Below are 20,676 nucleotides of genomic sequence, written 5' to 3' on the forward strand. Positions count from 1 at the left end.
ATGCTGATGCTGATGACTACAAGTTCATGATGTTGATCATCTTTAACATCATCATGTTGTTCGGAATGGTTGCAAGTGCCTAGAGTTATGCAGCAGCAGCAGCAACAGTAGCAACAACTCGTTTGTCCTGTCGTCTAACCAAAAATGGTAACCGTAACTAGAAATGGAAATATTTGATAAACTTTGTATTTTTCAAATACACTTGAAAAAATAAAAGTTGAAAAAGCGCAGCAGGGCACAAATTCAATTAGAAAAGTTGCAAAATTAGATAGTTTGCTGGAATGAAATAATTAATAAAGTTTTCATGCCCAAAATTATGAGAGCTGCTTGCAAATTCATTAGCCCCAGCGTTGCGAATGTTGCCAGGTAAAAGAAAATGCTGCTAATTATGTATGTTAAATAACTTATTTAGACTTTTATGATAAATGAATAAGTAAATGTCAAGGCACAAATGCAGCACTTTGGGTGCAAATTAAGTGAAATCTTGATAGTAAAAATGTATAGGATAAACCTTTGTATAAAACATTATTGTGGAGAAATTATAAACAAATTTCTTGCACAGAAATAGCTTAAAGCGGACACTGCTAAAACTCGAATAGTTTTTAAGTGTAGCTTAAAGTACGTAAATAGAAAATTCATCTAAAATATTCAACGAATATTCTTTGCATATTACGCATATTTGAAATGAACTTTTTACACTTTAATAGTTTCTTAAATACTTGTGTTGAGCGAAGATGTTTAATGATTTCTCAACAGTTTGAACTATTTCTTCTATTTGATAGCTGTATACATTTGAGCTCTTGAGAAATCTTTGATAAACAGCTTGTCAAGGTGTTGGCTCTGGCCGCCCCCTGCCACCCGCTCGAGTGTGTTCGTCTGCAACTCACCTGAGGCTCAGGTCTGGTTAGGTTAAATTCAAGTATCTCTGCACTGACAGCCCCGACTCTGACTCTGCCACACAAACTAACCAATCAGCTGTCTGGTGTCGGCTTGGGTACAAAAGTTTAAGCAACTAAAATTAGACAGCTGCTGCTTAAATGTAACAAGGTGATGATGGGGTAGAAATCTTTTCAAATTGACTAAATATTTACAAAGGCAATGAAATCTGCATAAAGTGCTTTGGTTGTTTCAGTTGCTCTCCGAGCTGGTTAGAGCTGCAATGGAGCAAATTAATTTAACATCAAATTAAATGAAATGCACTGCTGCAGGAGAGCAGCCCAGCCCGGGCAGACGGCAAACGGCAGCTGGCTGCCTGCTGCACTGGAGGGAACAAGTTTAGCTCAAGAAGACCAAGGACAACGCAAGTTCGTGCGCTAAAAGCAAAGTTTTTGTTATTGTTGTTATGTTGTCTTCTTTCTTTGGATGTCGCCTCCGTCGCCCTTCCACTGAATTTAATTATTTGGGTCAAAGGACGCTGTCGCGCCAGTTGCCAAGACAATGCCACTTACTGTTTGTCCAGACCACGCCTACGCACTGCCGCCCACCGGTAGCATAGATAGGCGCAGACGCCACACCCCACAAAAAAAAAAAAAAATGAAAAGCGAATTGAGTTTATTATAGACATAGACCAAGGGACTGACAGGGGGCAGTGTAGTGGCCTCTCTTATCAAACTCTCTGGGGGCACGTGGAAAACTTTTGTTTTATTTGCTTTATTTCTGTGCAAGTAATTCCGTATTGCGCCTAATTCTGTGCTACAACTTGCTGTCTCGCTCGCACAGTCTATGCCACACTCGCTCTGCCACTCTTTTCACTCCATGCCAAAGTTAAACAAAGCATCAAAAATTTGCTGCTGCTACTGCTGCAATTGCTCAACTGTTTCAACCGTTTCAGCAATTTCTACCATCTGTGTGTGGCTGCCCATTTTGAATGCCCGCCGCCCCCTTACCCCCTGATCATCAGCCCTGGCACAGCTACACGTCTCGTTTCGCTGGAAAATTACGCCATTCAAAAATTTGCTTTACGTGTTGCCCGAGTTTTCGCTTTTTATTTTTCTAGCTCAGGCTCTGAAAATTCGCTGGCCCATTTTTGGCCTAGACTTTGCGTTTGAAGCATGCTGAATATGTTATGAGCTTTGCCACTCGAAACAAAGATTGCTTTCAGATTGAATTTGATTATAATTTTTAGCTGTTGAATTACTTCGCATGTAATTCTCAACCTGATAAAGTCAACTTGCTCAAAGTGAACCTGTTCATAGGAACTATTACTGCAACAAAATAAAATAAATGAAAAGATTTGTCTCTTACAAATTGTGACACGCTACTTTTATAGGCTCTCTGAAAATGTATAAACTCTCGTTGTAAATAATTACAAAAAATAAGCTCCCTAAAAACGAATTGCACATATGATTAGGGAGTGCATCAACCGATTCGCCTTGCCTTTGGCTGCTTTTTGTTGTTTCTGGTCTGCAGCTAAATAAATAAAAGCAAAAGTTTCGCCCGACAGGATGGTTGTTGTTGCTCTCTCTCTCTCGCTCATGCCATGTCTTCAGGATCCGAATCAGTTTTAACAAAAAAATAAGCAGCCGCAGCAAAAACAACTACCACAAAGATAGCAACAATAACAATGTAAATGAATTCGTTGCGAACGTCCATATTGTCAGGAATCAACCACCATCTGGCAACTGCTCTATGGCATCCAGTAGTTCCTCAGCTCTCCAGTGTGCCCAGCTCCATGTGTGCGCATAGCTCAAAAAAGAAGAAACCAAATGAGTGGAAAAAAAAGAAGAAAACTTTGTCAATAATTTGGCCGCCTATTTAAAGCAGCCTCTGCCCAAATGGGCAAAGTTGATGGGCCAACAAAATTTGTCTAGTATGTTTTTTTTGTTCTATTTTTTTTTTGTTTACCATTAAAATTCCAGCCAGACAATTTACAAAAATTTGTGTTGTTTAAATAGCGCGGCAGCAACAACTTTTTCTGTGAGTCTTGTGTGTGTGTGTGTGTGTGTGTGTGTGTGTGCGTGTGTGTGTGTGGCTGCCTTTTTAAATTAATTTGGGGCAGCTTTGATTGCACTGACTGCGGCTGCCGCTGCTGCTGCTGCCACTGCTGCTGCTGCTTCCTTTTTTCTCGTTTTCCCAGGTCGTTACTGAAATTTGTAAAATGTTTATGCTTTTAACATGACCGAAAAAGCGGAGCATATAAAATTAGTTTGTAGAAAAGTTTTCCTTATATTTTTTCCTTTTGTCCATTGATTTGCCACAAATTGTGGCATAAAAATAAACTCGCAGCGCAATTTGTGCCTCGTATTTGTTCATTTGTAGCTCACAGATACAGTACAATTTGTTTACATCTGAGTTGTTCATATGTTTGTATTTTTATTTATTTTTATTTCGGACCTGGTCCTGTCGAAATGACCTGAAACGACAACCAAATTTATGCCCATATGCAGCCAAACATTTCATAAATCATTTCTAGCCAAATATTTGCTGTGGCCGGCACAAATTTTTGATTTCATTTTATGTCCCTGCCCCATTGTCGCCTCCATCTACGTATCTGTATCTGTATCTCTGTATCTCTCTCTCTGTATCTGTGGCTAATAAAAATTGTAGCACAATAAGCATTTTGGGCGTTTATCAGAATTGGCTTCCATGCTGTTTATTTTTTTGTTTTTTTTTTTTAAAAGCTTTGCCACATTTCATTTACATATGTGTGCAGAGTCGATTTAATTGATTTTTTTATTTTGATTTTGGCCCATGCTGTAAAGCACACACAAAAAAAGCCACTTTAAAATTGCTTGGATACTTGCACAGATAAAAATCTCTTTTGCTCTCTTAGTTTTGGCACAATGTTTATTTTTCTAGACATTTGCTTTGTAGTTTATCTTCCGTTGAGGATTGCCAATTGAATACATTTTATCTGCCACAAATCTTTAAACAGCATCTGCCCGTTTTTAAGGAATTTTGCATCTGTTATATTTGGCAAAGAGATATTGCCTCAAAAGCCAGAAAAGCTGCTCAAAATTAATTAAGTGGTCTGTTCGTCTTTATTATCGATAAAGGCAAGTCCATTTAAATTGAGAAAAGCAAATAAAGCACAGCTTAAAGAGCATGAAAATCATGGCACTTTAGCAGAAAATTGTCATAGATATAACCTTTGAGCTAAACTAGAAGATAATCTTTTAAATTAAGGAATCCTATTGGGGAGATATTGCTTAAGGCAGAGTGAGCTGCATAGCTTTAAAAACTTCAGAAACTAGTTTGAGGTCTTAACCTTAACATAAATATATTATCTTCATGATTTCGCTAAGAAATAACGCTTGCGTAGCTCAGAAGTCCCCACCAAATCTTAAAAAAGTCACCAGCTTAAATCTAGATCAAATAGAACTAGTTCTTAAAGCTGGACACTCAAATTTAAAGCTTTGTCAAATCTTAATCAAAAGTTCCTTAGATTCAAGTAAGTACTTGCAGCAAATGAAAGCTGAACGTAAAGCTTCCGGTCAGGCTGCTCTTGCAGGAAGCTTCTCATAGTTGCTTTTGACTTATAATTCGCAAGTAGTTTTAGCAAAACATTAACTGTTAGTGTTGTCAAGAGCTTTCCACACACTTCCCTTTGACTTCTGCTTATTTGTCGTCGCACTTGCCCTTTGATGTCTTTTGTCTTTGCTTTTGAGTTAATGTGCCTACTAAACACTATCGAAATAGCCACTCAGCCACTCACTATTTGGATGCTTGTTTACTACTTGCGCTACTCGCTGCGAACATGTTTTCCTGTAATTTATGAGCTGCAAAACCAACTAGTTTCCATTTCTTCATCATCCATCTGCTTCTTTCCTTCTGTTCTTGATTTTGTTTTAGTTTATGCGCTCAATTTAGTAACTAGTTAGCCTGAAATAGTGGGCAGGCGGACAGGGAATGACCCATGGTCAAAGCTGACCAGCAGGCAGGAAGGCCTAGAGACCATAGAAGAAAGAGCCAAGTTCCTAAACCACTTGCGACATGCCACGGCGATGGTGGAGGGCAGATGAAGCTGAAGAAAACCAACAAGAAACTAATAAAAAGCCAAAGCAAAAACCACAAGAGCTCATAGCTCAAATGCGCTGACAGCAGGCACGAGTTATGCGTACGTACATATCTCAGGCAAGGCACATGGCGGGGGGAGATGGGCATGGGCATGGGCATGAGAGTAGGGGTAAAAAATATGTTGAGCTTTTCCAACTAAATGCTATAAAAATTCTTGACTTAATAGGAAAACAAGACAAGAACATGAAGCGAGCCAACGGTGCGTCGAGAGAGTGGCTGTCGGGTGCGGGGGCCAGTTGAACAGAACTTGTGGAGAGCACTAAAGAAAACTAACAAGTTACAAAAGCCAAAGAGAGCTGTGCTGAGATGGAAGAGACGGGTAGGGAGCTGAAGCACAGACCAGCAAAATGGCAAAGCCAGCTGGCTAACAAATACACACACATACACACGCACACACACACACTCGCACACATTTCGCAAGAACAAGAAGAACTTGAAAGCCAAGAAAAACATTTAGTAGATGATGAAAATCATGGCAACATCAACTGAAAGCAGTAGCAGTAGCAGTAGCAAAACGAGAGACACACAACGTTGCGTTGCGATGCGTTGACGACCGATTTGGCCATGATAAGGAAACCCAGCCAAAAACCCAACTAAGGAACTGGCCTCAAACCAGGCACAGGCAGCCAGCAGCCAGCCAACTGTCAGCCTCAAGACAAACCAGGTCAATAACATTTTAGAGGCAAACGCAGCTGCCAAGCAAACGAATTAAAGCATTAATTGTGTGTAGTTGTTGTATTCTCTGTGTGTTTGTTGGTGTTTCTTAGATGTTCTTCGAGTGGTTTTTATACCCTGTGCCTCATAAAAAGTACTCAAAGGGGTTGTGGGCGAGAGCAGGCATCTGCTGTCTTAGATCGAGTAAAAATATTTATATATATGCTTTATGCAGGACCATTAAAGACAGTCGAGGCACATGTTTCAATATAATTTTAAAATTGGTTTCATCACCAAATTAAAACCGATAAATATCGATTGCTTTCCATATTTGTTGAGGATAGCTCTTGAAATGGGTGTGCTTTGAGAATAATTAAAATTTGTATAAATATCAGCATAATTTATGATGACGTTTTCCGTTTGTGACCGAAAATCGATTAATATCGATAATCAGTCCGATTAGTTGAACGCAAATCACGTGGTGTAAGCAGATTATAAGGTTAAGCACAATAAATTGGTTATATAAATACTCAAACTAAAACCAAGGTCTACCAAGCGATTGCTTACCAAGCGATTGCTAAAATCTTTTTCAAAAAACGATAAATATCGATGTCCGAATTCTGTTTATAAATAGTTTTATTAAAGTTTAGTGTCAAATAGGCTGAAGGGGACTAAACACCTAAGACAGTTTTGTGCAGTGTTTTGAGATCTTCTTTTAATAATCGATAAATATCGATTTTTAACAATTCCGAGATAAGACCTTGTTAGGTATAGGATAACTCCAAGTCGACATAAACTCTCTTAACCTTGTTTAAGGTTTATGTTGGGTGGTTAATGCGCTTATATTGGATTCTGTGGTTCTATAATTTATTGTATTTCCGTGTTAAGTTTCCGGCTCAATTCAGTACTTTTTAATTTCGCGTTCATTAGTTACAAGAGGAGCTGCCTCCAGTCGGTCTGAGAAGAACTCTGCTCTCATTTGCCTTATCATTTATCTTTGTTGGCCAAGTGGCTCTGGGTTAAGTTGTTTGCTTCTCTCCGGCTGTGTCTGGGCACTTGGCCATATCAATTCGCTTTCAACTTGGCTTTGACTTTGGCATTTGTGGCCTGTGGCTGCGCGTGCCACGCCCAATTTCAAACAACTATCCCAACATTTTTGGCCGCACATTAAAATTGGACTTGGCACGCAGCTGTAAGCCAAGTTAAGCGCGCGCGCATAACGTTTTAGCCAAAAAGCATTTATTTTTTGCGCGTTGCTCTAATTAAAATTAAAATTAAAATTAATATTAGCGCTAATTTTTAGTGCACTTTTCATTGTTTTACTTGGTTGTGTGCCCTTTTTTTCTTTTGGGTCTCAGTCAACCTGCTGTATTAAATTAATTGCCCGAAATCAACTTAGGCTGAGATGCAAAGCTGGCTGGTGTTAGCGCATGGCTTAAACCGTTGCCCTTTTGGCCCTTTTATGCCACGTGCTGCGCGTGGCTATAACGAAATTAGACACGCCCCCTCTGCCAAAAATAAAAAAGAGGAGCTACTGGCTAATAACTAATTGTTGCTTAGCAGCAGCTGCAGAGGCGTTCGCTGTGCTGTGTTCTGTCTGTCTGTAAATTGCGTTAGTATTAAGTGGCCAGAACTGAGTAGAAAATTGAGTTAGTAGGGCCCAAGCGAAAATTGAAAATTTCATTTTCATTCGCCATTGAACGTGGGGATTAGCCATAAACTGTTTTATAATGCTGAGCGGCAGCAGCAGCAGCATCGACTAAAAATTGTTAATTTTATTTTATTTTTCACTTTATCCACTGGCTATTGAACGTTAGCGCCATCTATGGCACATTAGCGACAATGGCCATAAACATTTATTGAAGCAGACTTTTATGCGCGGGCTTTAAAGCGCAACCTATGAACGGGTGGGGGCTGGTCTCGGCCTACAATTTGGCAATTGATTGGAAAATATTTGTAACACGATTTGCTGAGGGCGTGTGTGTGTGTGTGTGCGAGGGGGAAAAGTCCTGAATGTAAAACTAATTCAATTATTTGCTCGCATAATTTAAGGTTCGGCCAAAAGCATGAAATTTATATGCAAAACACGCATAAAATTGTTTTCCCTCCCGTTCGCTATTTTCTATTTGCGCTTTTTCTTTCTTAGCATTGGTTTGCAGGTTCATTATTTATGAACACGAAAAGTGGCTACACAGAATAATTGAAGGCAGCCGCTGCCCATTTTAAAGTAATCAACAGTTGACGGTTTCTGAACTCGGGTCGCCAGGCAGGAACACCAACCGGGCTTCGGCTCTGGCTCCGGCTCGGGTCCGGGCTCTACTTTGTTTCTTTTTTTTTTAGGTCATTTGTTGGGTAATGTTTGCACAACATGAGCTTTGTGAAATGCGCGGAATGCAATTGAGCCTGAAAACTTGGGCTTGCGGCCCAAATGTGTAAAACATGGTTCACAAAGTGACAATTAAGCCAATTTGAAGCCATTTACCACAGGCCACCAATTCCCAACAACAACAACAACAATTTCTTAATGGTTCGTCTGTGGGTTTGTCCGGTTCGGTGCTAGGGTTCTCCGATTGCGGGGCGTTCAACGGGTTCGACGTTCTCGAGAGGCCACGGCAAAGGTAGACAATCAAATGTAATTACACGCACATAAACACGCAAAGAGCCAAGTTTGGGGGAGGGGTTAAAAATGAAGAACATCTGTAGCTAACTCGAAAAGGTAGATGAAAAGGTAGCCAAGAATCACGCAATTTACTATAATTTTTGCAGTGGTAGGTTAAACGGTTAGTAATGGGACAGTGAGGGGCATTTGCTCCACTTTCTTGAGTTTGTGGCTGTCAATGCGACGACGACGACGACGACGACTTGGTGACTTTATGGACAGTCATTAGGCAGACGGCAGTCAACACTTAGCCGGCTCAGTTAATTACAAAGAGCAGAGAGCTAAGTGAGGGTTAAACTCACAACTTTCAAGGGAGGTGGAGTGTCTGTGCCGGGTCTTTTAGAGTATAAACCACATAATTTTGCAGCATTTGCGGTGCATTAAGAGCCGCTAATGCAAGGGACGATGACTTGCAGTCGAGCAAATGGCATGACAGTCAAGTGCAGGGCACAGATTAGATATACGGTTTATCTGGTGTGCAGGGAGAGGGCATGAAATGAAAGCAATTTACGATTAATAGTGTTGCAAAATGCATAAAGCGTTAGTTGGTTTATATTAAAGCACGTTCAGTGCTAAGAAAAGGGGTGAGGGAACATAGTAAGCAATTTACAATTAAAAGTGTTGCATTATAAAACAGTGTTGCATGAAACGTTATTGTTATTTTAGAGCCAATTCAGTGTTGCCAACAAAATTATAGCTTAAAAAAATTAAAAAGTGTTACGAAAGATCTTCATAATGAGCTATAAGTTCCAGTTACAGCAGAAAAGTAGTGTCGCATAATTTGTTAAGTGCGTCAATTGAGGCATATGTCCGAAAAAGCCAACAATTACTCTAAACTGTAATACAACACGTACTTCTAGTGTTGCGCAACGCGTTAATTCAATTTAAGCTCTTCTTTCGGCAATTAATGTCAGAGTTCAGATTCTCGAATTGCTAATGATTCTAAGCCGTGCGGCATTAGCCAAGTTGAGTGCTCCGACACTTGATTAGCTTAATTAATAATTGACAAATTCTTGTGTCTAATCAGACCGAAGACACCCTAATCCCTACAGCCTGCCCCGCTGCCCCCGCTGAAGCTAATTCAATTACAAGTTTGGATGCCGCTGATTAAGCTCGCCCCCTCTGAGTAAAATGCTTTGTGTTTATTAATTTTCATCATTTGGAGCGCCGTCTCCGGCGTAGCTGTGATTTATGCCAGCCAAAATAAGAAAATCTACCCCCACCACACCACAGAAAAACCAAAATAAATATCCTTGCTAATTTCACGTCCTGTTTTTCGTACCGTTTTTGCAGACTATGCCCGCGTCGAGGTTGGACCAGAGAATCCGCTGCGCGTGGAACGTGACCGCACTGCCAAATTGGAGTGTAATGTGGACGCCAAGCCGAAGGTGCCGAATGTCCGCTGGACACGCAACGGCAGCTTCATTAGCTCCTCGCTGGTGCACACCATTCACAGGGTGAGCGTGCAGGATGCGGGCAAGTATACGTGCAGCGCCGATAATGGTCTGGGCAAGGCCGGCGAGCAGGAGCTCATACTCGATATACTCTATCCGCCCACCGTTGTCATTGAGTCAAAGACGCGCGAGGCCGAAGAGGGCGAAACCGTTAACATACGCTGCAATGTGACCGCCAATCCGGCGCCCGTCACCATCGAATGGTTAAAGGAGAATGCTCCAGAATTTCGCTATAATGGCGATGTCTTGACCCTCAACTCTGTGCGCGCCGAGCACGCGGGCAATTACATTTGCCGCGCCGTCAACATTATGCAGAGTCAGGGCCAGGAGCGCAGCGAACGCGTTGGCAACTCGACCGTGGCACTCCTCGTGCGTCATCGTCCCGGCCAGGCATACATAACGCCCAACAAGCCTGTGGTGCATGTCGGCAATGGCGTTACCCTAACCTGCTCGGCCAATCCGCCCGGCTGGCCGGTGCCACAGTATCGCTGGTTCCGCGACATGGATGGCGAATTCTCTTCCCGGCAAAAGATTCTGGCACAGGGTCCGCAGTACTCCATACCGAAGGCGCATCTCGGCAATGAGGGCAAGTACCATTGTCATGCGGTCAACGAACTGGGCATTGGCAAAATGGCCACCATTGTGCTGGAGATCCATCAGCCGCCGCAATTCCTGGCCAAGCTGCAGCAGCACATGACCCGTCGCGTCGCGGACAATGACTATGCGGTTACGTGCAGTGCCAAGGGCAAGCCGGCACCTAGTATTAAATGGCTCAAGGATGGCGTCGAAATACTGCCCGAACTGAATCTATACGAGGTCAAAACGAATCCCGATCAGGGTCCCAATGGCATGGTCACCGTCCAGAGCATGCTCAAGTTCCGCGGCACGGCGCGTCCCGGCGGCAATCAGCTGGTGCCCGGAGATCGTGGCCTCTACACGTGTCTCTACCAGAACGAGGTGAACTCCGCCAATTCCTCCATGCAGCTACGCATCGAACACGAGCCCATTGTGCTCCATCAGTACAACAAGGTGGCCTTTGATATACGCGAAACTGCCGAGGTGGTCTGCAAGGTTCAAGCCTATCCCAAGCCCGAGTTCCAGTGGCAATTCGGCAACAATCCCTCACCCCTGACGATGTCTTCCGATGGTCACTACGAGATTAGCACCACAACGGATAACAATGATATCTACACCTCGGTGTTGCGCATCAATTCGCTGACCCACTCGGATTACGGCGAGTACACGTGCCGTGTGGTCAACTCTCTGAACACCATACGCGCGCCCATCAGGCTGCAGCAGAAGGGTCCGCCGGAGAAGCCCACGAACTTGCGTGCCGTGGATGTGGGCCACAATTATGTGACACTCAGCTGGGATCCGGGCTTTGATGGTGGCTTGAGCAAGACCAAGTTCTTTGTCAGCTATCGACGCGTGGCCATGCCCCGAGAGGAGCAATTGATACCGGACTGTGCAACGCTTGCGAATGCCAATTCCGATTGGGTGGAGGTCGACTGCCAGCGGGATATACCCTGCAAGGTCACCTCGCTTGATCAGCACCAGAGCTATGCGTTCAAGGTGAAGGCGCTGAACCCCAAGAACGGCTCACCCTACTCCAATGAGATCACGACGACCACTAAAGTGAGCCGCATACCGCCACCCCTGCAGGTCACCTACGAGCCGAGCACACGCACCCTGGGCATCGATGTGGGCGCCACTTGCCTCAATCTTGTCGCTGTTGTCGAGACCATGCTGCACGGCGACACACCCATGGCCGCCTGGGATCTGGTGGATATTGTCGACAACCTTCAGTTATCTGGCAATGGACCCACGCACAAGGAGAAGGTCATCGATCGCCTAATTGGGCCACGTCGCAGCGGCGGCGGACGGGCTCTGGGTCACACCATCAACGACGATGACGAGGAACATGATGCGGGACTGAATAACTTGGCGCTGGAGCAGGACGACAACAGTCCCGTGGTGCGGGTGAAACTCTGCCTGCGCAATAATCACGAGCATTGCGGCGACTACACGGATGCCGAGAGTAAGTAGAAGAGATTGTGTTTGAACTTAACTGAGATTGGATAGATTAGAAAAGGGGCTAAATAGATAAGCAGTGAATGATTATGTGAATAGTAGTTTTCTAGAAAGCTAGAAAAACGAGTGCAATATGAATATGAATGTGAAGTTGAATCATTTGGACTACAGAGTCAGTTTCCAACACTCGCTGATAGACGCTTGCAATTCGCAACAAGTTACAGCTTTTATGGGGAATAATCGTAGAATCGATGGCAAGGTCTGCTGATGATAGAACCGGTAGATCAACGTTAATGAACATCATTTGCAATTATTTGTTGTACGTAAATTATGCATTGTATGTCTGCTTCTCAAATCCATTGATTCCAAATTCAAAGGCGCAAATAACACAATTGAGTCAATTATACAACACTGGCATTTGAGCAGCTGCCAACATTTCAGCTGCGACCCAATTGACGCGAATAAAGGGCCGTGGAAGATGCGATTAGCTAATGTGTCATTGGTCAAAAGTCCTGTAGAAGCATTCACAATTATTCACTGTTCAGTTCAGTTGGCGGGCGTTGTACACGATCAGGAATAATGGAATTCACGAGTTGAACTCGCTGTGGAACGCACCGATTTCCATTATATGCAAAGCCATTACGAGCAATTGCGCCACTTGAATAGCTTGGACAATCAATCACTCATCCATCGTCAGGCAACCTGGCTGGCAACCATCCATCCATCCATCCAGCCAGCCAGGCATCCGTCCAAGCATTCAGCCAACCATCCATTCACTTGAGTGGCGTTGCATTTTTCATGGCTTCATTTCATTCATCTCAACTGACGCTCCGCCCTCTCTTTCTCGCTCCTCATTGCAGTTGGACGTCCGTATATCGCGGAGGCTAGCGCCCTGGCCACGCCCACACTGATTGCGATAATCGTGTCGTGCATTGTATTCACACTGTTCGCCGGCCTGCTGCTCATGTTCTGCCGCTGCAAGCGCAATCAGTCGAAGAAGAGCGCCGCCGCCAAGGACTACGAAATGGACTCGGTGCGGCCCTCGATTGTGGCTGCCCAACAAAATCAGGCACCGCCACCCTACTACCCGGCCAGCGGTCTGGACAACAAGGCCCTCGAGCACTCGATGGATCTGGCCCTCAACATGGAGGACCAAAAGACAGCTCTCTATGCGACCCAAAATGGCTACAGCTATCATCCGGGCAGCGGAGTCGTCGGCGTCAATGTGGGTGGCAGTGTTGTTGGTGTCGGCGGCGGTGTTGGCAGCATCGGTGGCGGCGGCGTTGTTGGTGTGACCGGCATACCCGGTTTGACAGGACACACGTTGCCAGGAAATGAATGTAAGTACACACACACATACACATATACATCTATACATGCATACGTAGAAAGTAAGCTGAAATTGGGCAACAGTTTTGAGGTGGCGAGCAACATATTGATGGATAGCCCAAAGTGAATTTCCCTAACAAAGAGCCTCGCTCTTTTCTTATGGGAATGGAGATTTGTACGATATATAATAACTAATTTTTTTAATATAAATATTTTCAATATTTCATAATTGGGGTAAATATAATATATTTCTATATTCCTAAAGAAATTTGAACTTATTCGGGATATTATTAATTTTTTTATGACATTTTTCTAACGTTTAATTGAAAATATTATAAACCTTAACATTGACCTATATATAACTGACCTATATCAAACTGATTCAAATATTTAACTTGAAAGTTGTTTAAAAATGGGAACTTAAAATAAAATAGGAATATTTTAATAAAACAACATAACAATTCTTATTTCTGAATGTTGACTGCCCGAATGTCTGCAATATATTGAAGCTCACTTAAAAAGTCAGAGAGAACCGAATACGTACAGAATATAATATAATGGAATATAATACGATCTATTTTAACATAAAAATTTCTTCGAAATTGAATATAAATATGCTTAAAATATAAAATGCCCTAAATTAAACCAGAAAATGATGAGAGAATATTAGGAAAACATTTGTAAAGATTTCAAATGCAAATAGTTATGCATAAATTTACTTTGATCAAATCTTAAATGAGCATATCTTCATATTCAGCAAAGCTAGAGAATATAATAATAGTAATTATTTATTTATTAATTGAGATGCAACTAATTGCAGCTGAAATGCCAGTGAATATTCTAAGCAAAAGCATCACTGATCTGTTTTGAATTAAATCTGTGAATTTTATAAATTTTATATCGATATCTTAATATCAAGTTCTTCAGCAAACTCTGAACATTTATACAAAGTGCCAAACTGATGACAAATTCCTGATACCCTTTCAACACTCGCACTCACACACACACACACTCAGTCAAAAGTGTGGAGAGGGTGTAGCTAAACCTAGACCACTGCCAAAGTGCGAAATACTTCCGTCGGACCATGTCCGTCACTCTCCCCGTTCAACCCCGCCCCCTCTCTCTCTCTTCATCTCTTTCTCACTCCCTGAAAGCTGGTGGCAAAATGTTTTGGGTGATTTTTCATTGTCCACCGCAAAACACATCACAAAACAAAATGAAATCCGTGCTGACGCGCCACGGCCATGGGTCAAGTAGAGGTGCGGGATGTGGTGCGCAGGTGGTGGGTGCGGGGAGAGTGGTGCACACAAATTATGTAGCCCATGAAATGTGAAAGTGCAAAATGGAGTTGAGTGCAAATCGATGGCCATGCGCATTCATCACGCGCCTCTGCGGGCACACACACACACACACACCAAGGCTAGGGAGGTGTGCAAGCCGCAAAAACACAAACACACACACACACCTGCGGCACAAACACATACCCACACACACACACAACGACAAAACACTTCAACTTCCGTTGTAAATTTGTTGAAACAGCAATTTTTTCCCTAAACGTTTTACGTCCTCGCCGAAGCATTTTGTAATATACTTGCCATTTATTGTTGTTGTTGTTGCTGTTGTTGCTGCTGCTTGACGCTCACGTCCATTCATCCTGGCTGCGCGTCCTTGTCGTCGTTTCAAGTGACGCCTCTTCTCTCTTCCAACCGCTACCCACCCTCACCACAACAAATGAAAATTGCGCACAAAATGAATGCGTAAACTGGACCCGCCATCGCTGCCCCACAGCCCTGTCCGTTCGGTCCCTCTGCGGTTGCCCGCAATACGCAATACACAATTCATTATTAATTGTTGTTGTGGTTTACTTTTATTTTTAACTTACCCAATCCCACGCATCCCTTGTGTGTGTGTTTGTGTTATTTTTTTTGGAGAGGAGGGTCCCCATAAGAGGTATTAACCTTTAACTTGGTGCGCACAAATTGGACAGGTTCTCTGCTTTTTATAGCCCTGCAGTCGGGGTATTCTAATTATGCTGAAAGGTGTGTAACGCACTGAAGAAAGCCTTTAAGATTTGTGCACTGCGATCAGGAATATCAAACTAAGACCCTACATAAGCATATATTCAATTCCTTCTTGCTCTGCAAAGCTACGATTGTAGATCATAACCTTTTCTTGTTCATTTAAGCATTATTAAAATCTGAAACGGATCTTATATTGTTTTGAGAAAAAATCGCATATAAAGGAAGCCTTTATATTCGTCGGTTTCGATTTCTTTGAACAGATCTATAAAATATTAGGATTTATTTAAAGATCGATCTATGATAACCATTGGAGATCGTTATTATAGTTGCCGGCAAAGAATTCTAGTTAATTTAAATAATCTATCTATCTTCCCAAACTTAAAAATATATATATATATATCAAAATCTGTTTGAAACTTAATTATTTGACATTTAAGCTTAACAGTCTTTTGGGATTATATGGTGCAAAATTTAAACAAAAGCAATTTTTGTTTTAAAACGACAAGCACTAGAAATTGGACTACTTCACGAGGTTGTAGCTTTCCGATGTCTCCATCCCGCTTTCTATCTTTCCCTTTCTTTGCTTGATCCAGACATATGTTATATATATAAGTTCTTCAACTATTTCAATTTCTTTTTCCAAATTTGTTCCTAAAATATTCAGTCTATTTATGCATGGAAGGATATTCGTTCTTCGTCTAAGTACAACTTTCCAATTGTTTTTTGTACAATTTTTTTTGCCGGGTGTATTTGGTAATGACGTGCAAATTAAAAATTCCTTTTTGTGTGTGTGTTTGTTTGGGTGTATGTGTCTGTTGTTGTTGTTGTGTGCTTTGCTAAATGGCAATAGAATTTTAAGCTGCTGGACAAAAATTTAATTGCAATATTTTCCTGTTTGCCGAACGACGTCCAAGTTCGCGTAGCAACTGATAGTTGGCAATTGCTAAACAGCTCGCCGCAGGGGAGGGGGGAGGGTGGGGGCTGCAAATGGCAGCCATTGTGTGGGCTCATTCAAAAGTTGCCGAGTTTCCAGTGCTCGCCGAATGCCAATTAAAATTTTCAAGTGCCCGCCCTGAAAGTAGGTGTGTTTTTTTTTGTTTGCCTGCCGGCAAACATTGGCACTTAATTGCATTTAAAAAGAAATGCGCGAGCGGCTAATTTGGCTAGTGAAAGTGGCAGGCAGCAAAAGTGGCATGAATAATAAAAAGCGCAGACAGCCAACAGCTGTGCAACACACACACACACACACACACACACCACGCACACACACAATCAGATTTCCAGGTGCTGCAGCTTGCAGTTCATTGTAAGCGCTAATTGCTGCATAAGAAGCTGCCTTTGGCGCTCTCATTTTCCACAAGCCCCTCCCCCTCCGCTGCCCCCCTGGCAAATGCCATTTGAATGTGTTTTGTTCTAGTCGTTGTTGTTGATGTTGTTGTGTGTTCCTGTTGTTGTTCTTGTCGCTGTCGCTTGTGCACTTTGGACTCGTTAAGAGCTCAACCGAAATTGCCGCAATCGTTGCATAGGCCAAAAACCTAATGAACTTTGCATGTTAAGCGGCAGCGACGATGACGACGACAATAAAAACAATGGCGTTGCCACCTGGGGTGAAAACCAAGCACTGAGCGGGCTTCGTTTCCAATTGCAAATTGCACTAGGCTAATGGCAAATTGTTCGCCTGATAGCATCGTACTTGTACTTAATACGTTTATGAATATCTTATAATAAAGATATACATATATTCCCATTATGCTTTTGATATTATAATTATATTATATTAGGCAACTGAAGAACGAGAACTTATACTCAAATAACTAGCGAGTGTACCTATTGCTTAGGCTAAGGCAATAATAATAGCAGAATTATATAAAATAATAATTATGCCCTGTTTTTATGTGTGTTTTATCAGTTTTGCCTAATGATAGCAACTAGTGTTGTAAAATTTAAATATTGCATAAACATTATGTAAATTTAGCAATATATATATATTTTTTAATTTCTGTTTTACACATTCTGTATAAACTACTAAAATAGCGCACATTTATCCAGTGCTCAAATATGTGTGCTGCATTTTGCAACACTGCTTGAACAATAGTTCTTTATTCAAGTTTTGAGCGCTATAATATAATTACTAAAAGGCCTATTAACGTTTCTATCAATTCTAATTTTACCTTATGGTTTCTGCTTAGCTTCTGATGCAAATTTTTAAAAATTAAATATTCTAGTTATTCTCCATATAAGTTCATGTTGTTCTTTCTTTAGGCAACTTTTAGTATACTAGACCTTTTCTCTTATTATTCCTGCCTTGTTTTGCTTTACCCAAACCGCCTTTTAGTTTATTAATTTCGGTTAAGGCTTTCATATTGTGTATTGCATATTGTCAGGTCTTTCGATGAACTGCAATCTGTGCCATGTCAGCAGCTGTGTTTAGATTTTAAAGCCAATTAGTTTTACAGCGCTGCATACAAAGCATACAAAACAAAAAAAAACAGAGGCAGAAGCTGAAGCACAACCAAAGCCGGCAAATGCAACTCATAGATTTTGTCATTGAATTGTGCGGTCAGCTGGCCAAGGCTGCCTTCAAACAACAACAACAACATTAACAATTGCAATAACAACAACAACAATTACAAGACAAACATGTTGGACACGCGCCTAAAACGCTGCCGCGCAAAATGTTGTTCAAATCGGGGGTTGTGGTTGCATTTTTGGGGGCGTGGCGGCAATGGTTGTGCTCGTGGTGGCGTTTGCAAAACTATTTTGCGGCTGTTTGCTTTGCGGGCCTTAGCTGCATTCTAAACCAGACCAGAACACACACACATACACAGAAACATATACACAGAAACAAACGCCCGGGCAAGCCAGACAACATTTGTAGCATCGAGTTCATGGCTTTATTTATTTAGCGCATAAATTTCAGCGCGCCAAAGATTTTTTGCTCCTGCCATCTTTTTTTTGTTGTCCTCTTTTTTGGCTTTTTTAGCTTTTAGCTTCTGGATTTTTATTTTTTTTTATTTTTGGTTTGCGTGTTGTTTGTTTGGCTGCCTTTTATTTGGAGCTGGGGGCTGGCGGCAACAGCAGCCGGACAACGACAACGACATTTGTTTGCATTTATTTGGTTTTTGGAGTACATGTCCTCTAGACATACTCGTTGTTGTCGTCGTCGTTATCCTGCGCTTGTCTAGCCGTAGGCGTTGCTCAGCCCAGTACCCATGCCCCCCTTGCCTGTCCGCAGCTGACCAGACCCAACAGAGTCAGCAAATTTTGAGTTTAACTCTGGGTACAAACAAATATGAAAAACAAACTTTCACTTGGCTGCTTTACAATTGGCTTAAAGCGATAAATTTTAAGGGCTTCTCAGCTGACATGCACAGTCTTAAGTCTGGCAACACTGTGTTCTCCCTCTCGCTCTCACTTATTTTTGCCCATTTTCAGAATTGAGGCAACTGACTTAAGAGTTTGTTGTTTACCATAGCATTGATTTGCCCATTAAGATGTATTTATTTCTCATATAAAATTTTAAATTTCTTATTCCACATTTTTGGGCTGTTTCACTCAACAAATCTGGCAATGTCAGAAAAGAAACTATTTATGAGCAGATTCCATTTGTTAGGTTAGGTTTCCTTCTTTGAACTTATTCAAAATTGTTGAAAAGGTTTTGTGCAAATGTGTGTAACAGGCAGAAGGAAGCAAATGCGACCCCATTAGGTATGTATACCCTCTCAGCATGAGCTGCAGAGTTGATCTAGCCATGTCCGTTATAAGAACTCGAGAAATTGAAATTTTGAATGTAGCTCTTCTAACTAGGTAAATAGGCGGATGCACAGCTCCGTTTCCATGAAATCGATAAATATCGATATATATAAATGCTGTTTTTTGTGTATATCTCGAAGCTAATAAGATCTGGGTACACCTATTCACAGAATATTTAATAGGCATACTCTGAAAATTGCATTAAGGTCGACAATGGTAAATGTTTATAGGTTTGCGTAAGGCAACAAAATTGATAAGATATGTTGTATAATATACAAATTGCGTGGATTGTATGCAAAACAAAAACATTGATTATTGTTTCGCTGTACTTATCACAGTTTAAAAAACTAAAACTAGTCTGAGGAGCCTTTAAATTGATCATCAAAATCCACTTGAACTCTGCAAACCCGGTAAATACCCACTAAATTTTATTATAAGCACCACATACGAATAGACGCTATTTAGTAGATGCTGTAAGTACGCGTTAGATTATGAATGAACATATGTCAACAATCTGTCACATTTGGTTGACAGTATGTGAAATGTTCGCATTGATAAGCAGCACAAACATTTTCAGATGCTCGTGTGCTGCTTATCAATTTATAGAATTCTGCGTCGTCTGCGTCAGACATTCGCTTAACTTAATCTCAATTCAAGCACTTAGTCTTGTTCGGTTACTCGGCATCGTAATTTGAATCTGTCTGCCAAATAATGAATAAATTCTTGACGCTGGTTGGCATCCTGCTGCTGGCTTGCTGGCAGGCCGGAAGTGTCCTGGCGGATAGCGACAGCAGCAGTGACAGCGATAGCAGTGATGATAGTGGACACAGTCACGGCCGAAAGCATAAACATAAATACAATAATCCAGCGTATCCCAGCTATCCGCCATACGCCTATCCACCGTATCCCTACACTCCCTACACATACAACCAGCAGCAGCCGCCATATAATCCGTATGCGCAGCCGCCGCCGGCTCCTATGAATCCCCAGTACCCGAGTCCATATCCAGGCAATCAGCAACCCTATAACCAGTTTGCACCACCAGCACCTCAATATGGACCACCTGGCCATCCCCCGGCACCACAATCGCCCTATCCTCCCGCACCACAAGCTGTGTATCCCCCCGCACCACAAGCTGCCTATCCGCCTGCACCGCAACAGCCACCACCAGCTTCTAGCGTTATCAACCATTCGCTCAAAGTTAACAAAGAATATCAGGAGGATTTTAGCAAAAATGTCGAAAATAATCGAATTTAAAATGTGAAATGCTATAAATAACAAAAATATCATTTCTAAATGTACTCTTTTGTGGATTTGGCAGCAAATTACTCGTGGGTCTAAAAAATTAAACAAAATAAAATAAATGTATATAGAATAGACAAACATACATATGTATGTATATATTCATATTCGGTTTATTGTGTCGACTGTGATCTGTTATCTCGCGTACAAATATGTGCATACACTATATATATATTGTTCATAGTACACAGAATTTAATGTACAACGATGTCAAACGAACTTGATTCTTCAAAATATTAGAAATATAAATTAAAAGAATAATGTTGCCAGCTTAAGACTTCAAATTGATCAAGAGCCATGAACAAAGAGCCAAGCCTCGTGCAAATCTGATGAGATTTGACCAAGTTATTGAGTTGGGAACTTTTGACCTATGTTTATATGGGATATTTGATTAATTGATTTTGTATATATGTATGTATGTATGTATGCATGTGTATATATATGCATGCATGCA

General features: G+C 41.7%; 2 protein-coding genes and 1 long non-coding RNA gene across 3 annotated transcripts in view; 2 read left to right on the plus strand and 1 right to left on the minus strand.

Moving 5' to 3' along the window:
- The window catches only part of ed (echinoid), a 115,041-nt gene that overhangs the window by 80,658 nt on the left and 13,707 nt on the right, over positions 1–20,676 (plus strand). The window contains exons 5-6 of the mRNA XM_064684747.1: positions 9,623–11,821; positions 12,675–13,154. Of these exons, the coding sequence (XP_064540817.1) occupies positions 9,623–11,821; positions 12,675–13,154 (2,679 nt within the window). The remainder of the gene's footprint in view (positions 1–9,622; positions 11,822–12,674; positions 13,155–20,676) is intronic.
- On the minus strand, positions 2,241–3,128 carry LOC135430211 (uncharacterized). The gene is made up of 2 exons (XR_010436579.1): positions 2,845–3,128; positions 2,241–2,685 (listed from the first exon to the last, which is right to left on the minus strand). It is a non-coding gene; the product is annotated as an uncharacterized LOC135430211 (long non-coding RNA).
- Positions 19,489–20,217, plus strand: LOC135430214 (protein lifeguard 1-like). The gene has a single exon (XM_064684783.1). It carries the CDS (start codon positions 19,632–19,634, stop codon positions 20,175–20,177), a length of 546 nt encoding a protein of 181 aa, XP_064540853.1. The 5' UTR covers positions 19,489–19,631; the 3' UTR covers positions 20,178–20,217.

The sequence above is a fragment of the Drosophila montana genome, unplaced genomic scaffold (assembly GCF_035044405.1).
Source record: "Drosophila montana isolate Dmon_TW-CO22-7 unplaced genomic scaffold, ASM3504440v1 contig_2_1, whole genome shotgun sequence".
NCBI lineage: Eukaryota > Metazoa > Arthropoda > Insecta > Diptera > Drosophilidae > Drosophila > Drosophila montana.